At 32.9% G+C, this 12385-nt stretch overlaps 1 protein-coding gene across 1 annotated transcript in view; it reads right to left on the reverse strand.

Annotated features, from left to right (window-relative positions):
• Positions 1 to 12385, reverse strand: part of PDE3B (phosphodiesterase 3B) — a 260862-nt gene that overhangs the window by 26152 nt on the left and 222325 nt on the right. Inside the window, exons 6-10 of the mRNA XM_004472520.4 lie at positions 10776 to 10986; positions 9709 to 9785; positions 3367 to 3518; positions 2500 to 2637; positions 904 to 1015 (exon numbers count right to left, since the gene is read on the reverse strand). Coding sequence (XP_004472577.2) covers positions 904 to 1015; positions 2500 to 2637; positions 3367 to 3518; positions 9709 to 9785; positions 10776 to 10986 — 690 coding nt within the window. The remainder of the gene's footprint in view (positions 1 to 903; positions 1016 to 2499; positions 2638 to 3366; positions 3519 to 9708; positions 9786 to 10775; positions 10987 to 12385) is intronic.

The following is a 12385-nucleotide window of genomic DNA, read 5'->3' on the forward strand; positions in this document are numbered from 1 at the left end:
TATCACTACCTATGGGATAGATACAATTATTATTCCTATTTACATATTTGGAAACTGAAGTTTAGAAAAGTTAGGTCCAGTGCCTGTTTTCTTATTCAATATATTCTAATTGGAGCTGCCAGTGAAGACCATTTACCACCTCTTTCCTTCCATTTCCCTTCCCTAAAAGTTTAATAAATACTACTTTCTTCTATTTATAAAATTCAATAACTTCTTTAATGCATACTTTGTGGAAATTATGACGATAACTCAGTTTAAATGATCAAACATCATTATCATTGAGTTAATTTAAGAATATCTTGCATTCTATTTCTATAATTGATTTTCCAACTAAAGAATGTGTCCACATGGAAGGACACTGTAGAATGTGTCTACACAGAGAGAAAGCTATATCTTTTCCTAATATAAAATTTAAATTATATTCTACCATAAAATAAAACAGCCATTAAAAATCATTCTATAAATCAGAAAATGGTTAATAGAAATTCCATATATAAATTTTTAAAAAATTAAAGTCAAGAACTGTCTGAAACTTAATATTTCCAAGTATTAATACCTCCTTAATATTATTAAACATTTAAAAATATTAGATATTTAGATTAAAAATTATTGACATGGAAAGCTGTATAATATACAATTACATGAAAAAATGGATTATAAATAAGTAACAATATTATAATAAACTATATAAAAATAAGAGTTTATATAAGAAAAAAATCTTGGAGGATATATGTCAAAATGTTAATCAGTTATCTATTGGGATATAAATTTTCTTTTTAAATCTCTAATTAAAAAATACCAAACATATCGTTGAAAAGGTATTTAAGGAAATATCTAAAGAGAAAAATAATAGTTTCTAAAGAATATTATTGAACTTAAATAATAAGATATGTTAATACTTACATGGAATGTCCCGATAGCCATTTTCTAATGCACAAAAATAGTTCATGAATTGTTGAGTAGGAATTTTAAATATTTCCAATAAGCCAGTGTCTTTAAATAAGGTATACACAACCTAAAAATATCAATTAAAATACAGTTCACTTTAAAGATCAGAATTTCTATTTGTAGTTGAATAATTTTAATAATTTGCATTTAGGAATGTTAACCACATGTATGTCCTTAAGTTAATAATTCGTTTACAACTTCCTTATGATGAATTCTTTCCAAAGAATAAAAAGAGACATCACTCTAAAGCCCTTGAAACCCAAAGAAAGCTTACTAGATCATCTCCAATTTAAAAATGCTCCATTCTTCCCAGCAGCTTTTTAAAAAATTAAAAATTTTTTTTTATTTTTAAAGAAGCTTTAGAGGACATAAATGTTACATGAAAAATATAGAGTATTCCCATTTAACCCACCCTTCTCCCTCCCCCACTTTCCCACATTAAGAACATCTTTCATTAGTGTGGTATATTTGTTACAATTGACAAACACATATTGAAGCATTGCTACTACACATTATAGTTTAAACTCGGCCCAGCACAATTTTACAGGTTTTGACAAAATGTATAATGGCCTGTATTCGTCATTGTAATGTCAAGCAGAACAATTCCAATGTCCTGAAAATGCCCTTATGTTACACCTATTCCTCCCTCTCTGTCCCCTCAGAACCTCTGGTAGCCACTGCATTTATATCAATGATAAAAGTTCTTCCACTTCTAGATTAATATTAACTCTATAATAGAATAATAATAAGTGTACTTTAGTCCATTGTTCATTCTCCAATCTTGAGGGTTTGGGGATGGTGATGCCCACTCTGTTTCTGAGACAGGGCTTAGATCCCATGGGGCAGATTTTTTATTTGTAATTTACTGAAGGGCAAGCGAATTTTATTCTATTTTAGTCCTAGGTGTTAAAAGGAGTCAGAACAATAACATAGTTATCACATTTTTGTCCCTAAAGACTTCAGTGAGATAAACTTACATGCCCTTCATATTATTTCTTCTTATGTTCTTGCATTTAATAAATAAGATATTATAGGAATTAATGAGAGTAACACTTAGGGAAGGCTAATCTGCTGGTGACATTTGGAACCCATTGGGGAGACCCTTATGTCTGGTTGATAAACTGGAAGCATTTTTCCATGATTCTGGAATCATTTGGATTTGGGTAAAGTAAAGGGAGGGCAGGTTAAAAAAAAAAAGCATAAATAAGTTTTAGTGGTTAGAACTAGATCACCTTTCATGTTCTTTTTAACCCCAAGATTCAACAAAAAATAGATTTTTATTACTTACTTATGCTACATTAAATCCCAGCAATATGGGCAATGAAACTACTTTTAATGTAACATATATATTATATACACACACATATATGAGATATAGGTTTTACTTCTCAAATTTTCAGTTGAAAAATTTTTGTGAAAAAGTTTTCAATGAATATTGTTGATTAATGTGTAAACCAAAACTGGTAAGTTAGTATTTTTAGATTTTGCTCTTTTATAAAGATTTGAGAAAAAAATGAACTTATAATAAAAAGTAGAGATCTGAAAACCAACCTGACTCAGAATCCTTCCTGATTTCTCTCCCATCTTTTCTACAAGTTCAAAAATCTGAAAATTCCAGTTGCTCATCTTCTCTATTAATGAATCGTGATCTTCTACTAAAATCAAGTCCAGTGATGATTCCTGTTTAATCTGTACATATAGAAGAAAAATTAAAACAACTTTATCTTTTTATAAACAATGTTAAATTCACATCTATATGAGAACACTTAAAATTGAACATTAAAAAATGGCCATTCTCAAATATTCTCTTCACTGTACTTTGTATTTTTCCTGTTTATAGAATGCTATCTTTAGACCATAGTAAACATGTCTTCTAAGCATCAGAAGACTTATTGTTCTATATATTACTTTTATAAATAAAAATGTTGTAATATTTCTAAATCACTATACAACTCTAAAATCCAATTATTTTCATTTTAGTAGTTTCAGGAATCAAAGAGTACTAAAAGAAACTCATATGTTTTGTTTTTCTAAAAAGCTTAAATTCTTAATTTAAGAACAAAAAGTATTTCTATGGTAAGTAAATTATTTTCATTGCTTTTAAATGACCATGTATATGTTCTCTATTCTTTAAAATATACAATTGAAGAAAATATCAGAATAGAAAATAATATATTCAGTTTATAACTAAATGAAGTGTTCATTTAAAAACAAAGGCAGTTTATTGTTCCAGGATAATGGGTTTAGAAGTAATTATTATTTTTAAATCAAAATTTCCCTTAGTCTTTCAGTTACAGTGATGCTTCAGTAAAAAATTAAAATCCCATTACATTAAAACCTTGTCTTGGTAAAAATAATGAAACCAGTACTAACTGGTACTTCTCCTTAACATAACCATATTGAAAGTTTATCTTTTACGTTTGGTTTCTGTTCATTCTGTGCCTCTTCTGTTAGGTGATTATCACCTTCCAGAAATAATTTTCCGCAGTTTCTCTTCTCTGTTTGCTCTTCTTGTTGAGTTTCTGTAAGGCTGAATGATTCTTTTGAGAAAATGGCACTTTCTTCTTCATCTTTCAAAAAAAGAAGTAGAATAATAAACAAAGAGGAATAAATTTATAAGAAAAATTGTTATTTGTAAAAAATATTCAGATAAAGTGAGCCATACTGGTGATAAATCTAAATTAATTAATGACACACTTAAATCATATTTGGTGGACTATTTTGTCCAGGTATGTTGTGCTCATGCAACACAGACATTTTTACCTATTAGACTCACCTTACATGTTTCCTCATGAATGAAAAAGGAATAGAGCAGATGTTCTTTAAAAAAGTGAGAAACATTTTTTTAAAAAAGTCAGTCCCTATCAACAGGAACTTTCTTACCAATATGATGGAAACAGTTTCCAACATCTTTGAGTTTTGGATATGAAACTCCTAAATTCATATTCACAAAAATAAATGAGATTATGTCACATCCAAAAAGTAAGCTGAATTGTGAGTTATTTCTCAACCAAAAGTGATTAAGAATATTCTTTCTCCCATTCATATGGAAAAAGGGAGCAACGATTGTAGCTAAACAGCACTCACTGGCACATTACAGAAAAAAGTTCTTATTCATTCTGTTTTTGATAACCTTAAAAGAGTAAACTTACCACAAATCCTTCAATAGTAATATGAATAAATAAACTGTGGTATGCTCACACAAATGAACACTACAGAGCCAAGAGAATAACTTAAAATCACATGCAACAATATGGATGATTAAAATATAATGTGGACTAAAGGAAGCCAGATACAAAGGTACATTTTCTATGAGTCACTTCATTAAAAGTTAAAAAACCTATCAAAATTGATACATATAAATACTGAAATTCAGGAAGATGGATACTGTATCAGTTTGATATTATTGATGAATTCCAAAAAGAAATACTATGTTTGTAAACTAATTTTTTCCTCTGGGCATATTAGATTATATTGGATTCAAAGGTTTGCCTGATTACTTAATCAAACCTCTGGAATCTGGGTAGGTTTTATAACTGCTCTGATTAATAAAATGTAGCAGAGTGACATTTTGCCTGTTTGGGACCCAGCAATTAACTGACTGGCAGCTTCTACTTTCTTCTCTTGGAATCCAGCCAAAAAGCTCTAAAAAGCCCAATTTACATGGAGAGGCAATATTTAGATTCATTGGTAAATAGCCAAAAGATACGTGAGTAATCCATCTTGGAAACCCAGCTCAATCAAGCCTTCAGACAACGGCAGTCCTTATCAAAACTGACTGCAATCATATGAGAGACCTCATGTGAGAATCTCCTAGCTGAGGAGTCAACCCAAAGAACTGCGAGAATTAATCAATTTTTTTCTTGCCCCAAGCAACCACTGTTCTAATTATTGTTTGTACAATTTTGCCTTTTCTAGAATTTCATATAGACGGAATCATACAATACATAATATTTGAGCCTGGCTTCTTTCATTTAGCATAATGTTTTTGAAGTTTATTTATGTTGTAGCATGAATCAAAAGTTAAGTCCTTTAATTGTGAAATAGAATTTTATCATATGGATATAACAGATGATGTTTATTGATTCACAGGTTGATGGCCATATGGATTGTTTCAGTTTTGCACAATTAATAATGATGCTTTAAGCGTTCACATACATGTTTTTGCGTGGTCATGTATTTTCTCTTAGGTAGATTCCTAAAACTGAAGAATTGCAGGGTAATCTGATAAATTCATGTGAAACTTTTTAAGAAACTGTCAAACTACTTTCCATAGTGCTGTAACATTTTATATTCCCATCAGCAAGGCTGAAGTGTTCCCATTTCTTCGCCTTCTTGCCAACATTTGGCATTTTCTGTCCCTTTTATTTATTCTAGCATGAATGTAGACATATTTCCTTTTAGTATTATTACTAATTTGCATTTCTACCCTAACGATTAATGATGTTCAGCATCTTTTCATATGCTTATAATGCATTCATTTAGTTTCTTGACCAAATATCCTTAGCCAAAATGTCTATTCAACGCTTTTGCCCCCCCGCCTTTTTTTTTTTTTTTTTTGAGGTACTGGGGCAAGGGACTGAACACGGGACCTCATATGTGGTTGATTTGTAAGAGTTCTTTGTGTGTTATGGATACATGTCCTTTGTTTAGATGTATAACTTGCAACTATTTTCTTCCAATTTTTTGTCTTTTCATTTTCTCACTAAGGTCTTCTGATGTGCAAAAGTTTTTAATTTTGATGAAGTACAATTTTTGGATTATTTTTTCTTTCATGTATTGCACTTTTGATACTGCATTTAATAACGTTTTCCTCAACTCAAGGTCACAAAGACTTACTCCTATATTTCTTCTAGAAGTTTGATAGTTTTAGCCAGGTTTATGGTCACATTTTGAGTTGATTTTTGTATATTTTGTGAGGACAGGGTCCAAGTTCTTTTTTTGGCATATGGATATCCAATTGTCCCAGGACTTATTGAAAAAACTCCCCTTTCCTTATTAAATTGTCTGAGCACCTTTGTCAAAACTCAATTGACCATAAATGTTCTGTTCTTTTGATCTATATGCCCACCCTTGTCCTAATACCACACTGTCATGATTACAGTGTCTTTAAAATAAGATTTGATATTGAGTATTTTAAGTTCTCCTGTTTTCTTCTTCTATTTCAAAATTGTTTTTGATATTGTAGGTCCATTGTATTTCCATATAAATTTTATGATCAACTTGTCAATTTCTATAAAAATGCCTGATAGAATTTAATAAGGATTGCATTGTGCTTAGAGATACATGTTGGAAAACTGTCTTATTGACAATATTGAGTCTTCCAATCCATTATTATGAAATGTTTCTCAAAGTATTTAGATTTTCTCTAATCTCTCTCAACAATGTTTAATAGTTTCAGTACACATACACAAATCTTCCATTTAATTTGTTAAATTTACTCTATTTCGTGCTTTTTAAAATTTTTTTAATATTACATTAAAAAATATGAGGTCCCTATATACTATTTCGTGTTTTTTAATGCTATTGTGAATGGACTTATTTTCTTATGATTCATTACTAATATATAGAAATATATTTTGGTATAGTGAATCTTGTAGTTTGTGACACTTTCAAACTTCATTGGTTCTAGTAGTTTTTTGTATATGTAAATTCCTTGGGATTTTCTACATAATGATCATGTGATCTGTGAATAGGGACAGTTTTATTTCTTCCTTTTCATTTTGGATGCCTTTATTGTCCTCTTGTTGTCTTTTTTTTTTTTAAAGATTTATTTATGTATTTAATCCCCACCCCCTTCCCCGGTTGTCTGTTCTCTGTGTCTATTTGCTGCGTCTTGTTTCTTTGTCCGCTTCTGTTGTTGTCAGCGGCACGGGAAGCGTGGGCAGCACCATTCCTGGGCAGGCTGCACTTTCTTTCGCGCTGGGCGGCTTTCCTTACAGGGCTCTCCTTACGGGGCTCTCCTTGCGCGTGGGGCTCCCCTATGCGGGGGACACCCCTGCGTGGCAGGGCACTCCTTGTGCGCATCAGCACTGTGGATGGGCCAGCTCCACACGGGTCAAGGAGGCCCAGGGTTTGAACCGCGGACCTCCCATGTGGTAGACGGACACCCTAACCACTGGGCCAAGTCCGCTTTCCCTCTTGTTGTCTTATTGCACTAATTAAAACCTCCAATATTGAACAGAATGTTGAGAACAGACATCATTGTCATCTTCTTCATCTTAAGAGGAAAAGCATTCAGTCTTTCACAGTTAAGTATGATGTTAGCTATGGGTTATTGTGTAGATGCCCTTTATCAGTTTGAGGAAGTTATTTTCTATCCTACTTTGATGAGAGTTTTTATCAACAAAGAGTGTTGCATTTGTCAAAAGCTTTTTCTGTATCCATTAAGATGAGCATGTTGTTTTTGTTCCCTATTCTCTTTATATATTAATTGATTTTAAGATTGCTGTTGTCATAAATATATGATCCTGTGCTTACCATAACCCCTTCTTTTTAAATTTATTTTTAAAAGATACAGAGATCACACAAAATGCTACATTAAAAAAATACGGAGATTCCCATATACCTCACTCCCCACACCCTCCACTTCTCTCACATCTACAATTTTTTTCATTAGTATGGTACATTCACTGCAACTGATGAACAAATTTTTTTTTAAAGATTTATTTATTTATTTATTTCTCTCCCCTCCCCCCCACCCTGGTTGTCTGTTCTCTGTCCATTTGCTATGTCCTGTTTTCTTTGTCCGCTTCTGTTGTTGTCAGTGGCATGGGAATCTGTGTCTCTCTTTGTTGCATCATCTTGTTGTGTCAGCTCTCCGTGTGTGGGTGGCACTGTTCTTAGGCAGGCTGCACTTTCACACTGGGCGGCTCTCCTTGCGGGGTGCACTCCTTGTGCGTGGGGCTCCCCTACACGGGGGACACCCCTGCAAGGCAGGGCACTCCTTGCGTGCATCAGCTCTGCGCATGGGCCAGCTCCACATGGGTCAAGGAGGCCCGGGGTTTGAACCGCGGACCTCCCATGTGGTAGATGGACGCCCTAACCACTGGGCCAAGTCCGTTTCCCTGATGGACACATTTTGGAGCTCTGCTACACAGCATGGATTATAGTTTACATTGTAGTTCACATTCTTTCCCAGTCCATTTGGTAGGTTATGGCAGGATATATAATGTCCCGCATCTGTCCCTGCAATGTTATTCAGGACAACTCCAAGTCCCAAATATGGCCCCATATTATACCTCTTTTTCCCTCTTCCTGCCTTCAGCAACTCCAGGGGCCAGTGTTTCCACATGAATGATATAATTTCTTCCATTGCTAGAATCACAATAAGTCTATAGTATAATACCTGTAATTCCACTCTAGTTCATATTTTATTTCCCAATCCTGAGGACTCTGGGATGCTGATGCCCACTCCACCTCTAAATGAGAGGGAGAACCCCTCTTTCTTGGCTGGCTCTGAGCACCAGTTTCATCTCCTTATGAGAATGCCAAAAGTTCAAATTAGCGTTTTAGCCTCTAAACTTCCTAGCTTCTTGCCCAGTGCAGTTTAGGAATCAGTAAATGACTAGAGAGAGAAAAAAAAATCAAGCAGAATGTTGGGCTTACTTCTCTGAGGTTCCCTTTCCTATGGAATCTTAGTCCTTTAATTTCTAGCTAGCCCAGTTGCATTCTAATGCTTCTGAAGAGGTGTTTTGTGTATTTTATAATGTTTACAGTCATTCTCAGTCTGACCATAGATCTGCTACTTTATTTAGAATAAGAAGTAGACTACATAGACTATCTGATTGTTTTTTTATTGTGTGCCGGGACATTCATTTACAAAATTGTTTGTACAATTAACTTGAGAACCTCGGTAATGTTATCTTCCTCCAGACAGGTGTGCTTCTGCCAAATTCCTGATGCACTAACAATCCAAGATTACATTAATTAAATTTCAAGGACTGAGTTAAGCCTATAATCCCTGAAAGGGCCTATGTATCTCTAGTTTACCTTTATTCCCAGGGTCCAGCCCTTCAGAGCACACCAAGTTATCCCCACCATGTAGTCCTTCAACTCCATCCTCTGACTTCTTAGTCTCATGAAGCTGTCAAAAGCACTGCTCATCCTATCAGTAACTAGCTCCTGAGGAATTGCCAAACATCCTTTCAATGGCCCCTTGAACCTCAGTCCTCCTTCAGATCTTGTATTTTTAATACTTAGGAACTTGTCAGTTCTTCAATGGTTTCAAGTAGATTTTTAAAAATAATTTGTCCAAATTTCTTAGCTGCCCAGGGCCATGTTAGTTTAAGTAACCTAGGTTTACCATTACCAGAAACTTATAATGCTGTAAAACAACTATAATTTCATCACCAACAATATTTCTGGTTTGAGGATATAAAACATTTCAGAATAGTATAATTAAACAAATTGGAAAATACTTCCTTTCTATGCCCTAAGAAAAACACATTTATGGAAATCCTTTTGGGCTTAGTTTGTTTAGTACAATTGTAACATTAATTTAATTACTTTCACTATTTTTGAACCCTAGCCATAATCTAAGAAAACTACATTTATTTGTACAGCACATTTTTATTTATCAAAATACTTTAACCATCTATTTTTTATAGTTTTTAACTCATCTTTGAAGTAGGTACAAATATTATCATCTGCATTTTAAAGATGGATAAACTGAAGTGAAACCTATTCATTTATCTTTTCTTAAAAAACACAAAAGAAATTGCTTTTAAACTCAAGCACATATGACTTTTGCAGTCTCACCTGTTTTTCCACTGTGGCAGTCTGTACCAGATTCTGATTCAGACGTCAAAACATATTTCAGTATTTGATGTCCACAGCTTATGAAACAAATATATATAAATAAATATCATAAATGAAGTAAGTTTTAACCTAAATATAATTAGAAAACCTACTTGATATTTAACCAATATCCCAGTTGGACACTCCAATATTCCAATCTTTCTATAAATGTAATAGCGTTTATTTTAGAAAGCATTCACGTGCCCCCCAAGAAGATAACATATTTTTGAAAGTCACCATTGGAATGAGGCAAACCCTACTTACACATGGCCATTTTGAACCATTGCTGGCTGCTGCTAGTGTTCAAAACTGTAACATAGTCTCCATCTACTTCAGGAGCACAACCAAAGATGTATAGATACCTGTATTGTTTTAGGCGTCAGTGACCAACCTAGCCAATAACTCAAATGCAGAGGCAAACTACAGTGCATTGAAGCCCTGGTTTGAATGTACAAGAGAGTTTGACAATGCTGAGGTATATCTCCTTTAATTTTTACACACTTTCTAAATATTTCCAATGCAATGTAAACACTTGCAATAGTAGGTTTAGGCTAAATCTACCCAGTTATAATTTCAGTTATTATCCTTATGTTGTTTTATAATATATAGACATTTATATAATGATATTAACTATTAATTAAAGTTTCTAGTACATTTTTACCTTAAGGTGAATTGGGTACTTTTATTAACTAAGTTATAAGAATTTTATTAGTAACAACTTTGCTAAATTTTTCTGCTTTCTATCAGTAGAACTAATTCCACTTGATTTATACATTAAATCCTCTTTCAAGACTGTAAAAAAAAAAAAAAAAAACTACAATATTTTACCTCAAATGGAGATCATGTAATTGGTAGAGGAATAATAACATGGACATTGGAACAAGTTTATTTGGAATAAAAACTATTAGATAAGAGGATATAGTCTTAAACCATCATCTGATTATAATATAGAACTAGGAAACTGGTAACACTTTTGTTAAAATAACCTATATTTCAAGCCAAAAATAATAACCATTTGGAAAACTTACCTGTTACACAGATTGCTATCAGAATTTCTAAGCTGCTGATAAAAATCTGATGTATTGGGTGTATTGCTCAGAGATTTGTGTAAAATAACATTTGACTTAGTAAGAAAATCAGCAGTATCAGGAAATTCTATGGGTGACCGATTAGTTAGAGAGCCAGCAGACACTGGTCCATAGCTGGGAGAATTCACAGGACTCAGACTGTGCAAAGCACCTTAAAAAATTAAAAAAGAGGAGATAAATAAATATACATGCATGTGTATTATTTAATTTTGTATGTTTATAAAGAACATTTTCTTTCATTAAAGGAATCAAAATATTTACAATTGAATGATAAAATCAATTTCTACTTGACGCTAACTTGAAGACATCCTAGGAATTTAAGCAGAACTTAGACCATATTAGTTATCATCATTGTTGAGTAAATACCCTATGGCAGGATGACCCATGATAGGTAGATATTAAGAGTATGAATGAAATGTACATACTGGCCTTTATCTTTCACATTTTGCATTTCTACCATCTTGATAATCTACATGAGCAAACATCTTTACCAAATTTTATTTTCAAGTTCTTGATAGCATTAAGCAAATAGAGCACATGTCAAAATTACATGTTAACATAAGTGGCATATCCCTTTAAAAACATATCCAAAATTTCCCAACCTATTCATTTATTGAACAAATATGTGAGTGCCTACTATGTGCTGGAAAGCGTGCTGGGTTTCACAATGGAGAAAAAGATACCATTCCTGTAATTTAACAAACCTACTTATTCCACCTATGTATGCATCTCTTAACACCTTAGATTAGCGGAAGATACAAACAAGTGCAAAGTACTAAAATAAGGAAAAAGAGAGCTTCAGGATACAAAGGATGGGTCTCTAATCTTGTTGATTTAGTCCAGCATACTTTGCTGAGTGACTTGAACTAAGGCAGTGTGGGTATACTTGGAAAGAGGTAGACAAATTTAAAACTTTATTTGGAACTAAAGACTCAAAGTGTGAATCTGAGAGGAAAGCAAATAACAGTTATAATGGATCTACAATATTTTCAAGCAGAGCAGTAAGTACTTATAGATGTGTTATTTTATTAAGTCTTCACAATAATTCTGACTTAAGTAGTGTCCTCATTTTTACCTATGAAGGAAAAAAAATGCAAAAGAAAAAAGTACTTGATTTAGTTAAGACAATTAACTCGGTGAGACATACTCCTTCCAGCACCACCACTGTTGCTCAAATGGATTGATTTGTTTAGAGGTGCCTATAAATTCACATAATGGTGGGCTGAATGGGATTTTATAATCTGGCCCAACACTTTAAAGTTTCAGAGAGGAAAATAAGGACTAGAGAAGAGAACAAACTTGCTTGTCAAAGTCATAATTGCTTAGTTGCGAATCTGACACAAAATTTCCAATTTTCAGGGTTATTTTCTCTAGTTTTAGCAAGTTACCAAAATTTTGACAAATAACTTGAGAGGAATAAAGAGTAAATAATCTTAGAGCATAGTTTCCTCAAAAGAAATTTGATATTACCATAGAAAAGCCACCAGGAGAGGAAAAAATGGGATAGAAGGAAACCTAGAAACCCTTAAGAAATAGTAACTAACTTCATT

The sequence above is a fragment of the Dasypus novemcinctus genome, chromosome 10 (assembly GCF_030445035.2).
Source record: "Dasypus novemcinctus isolate mDasNov1 chromosome 10, mDasNov1.1.hap2, whole genome shotgun sequence".
Taxonomy (NCBI): Eukaryota; Metazoa; Chordata; class Mammalia; order Cingulata; family Dasypodidae; genus Dasypus; species Dasypus novemcinctus.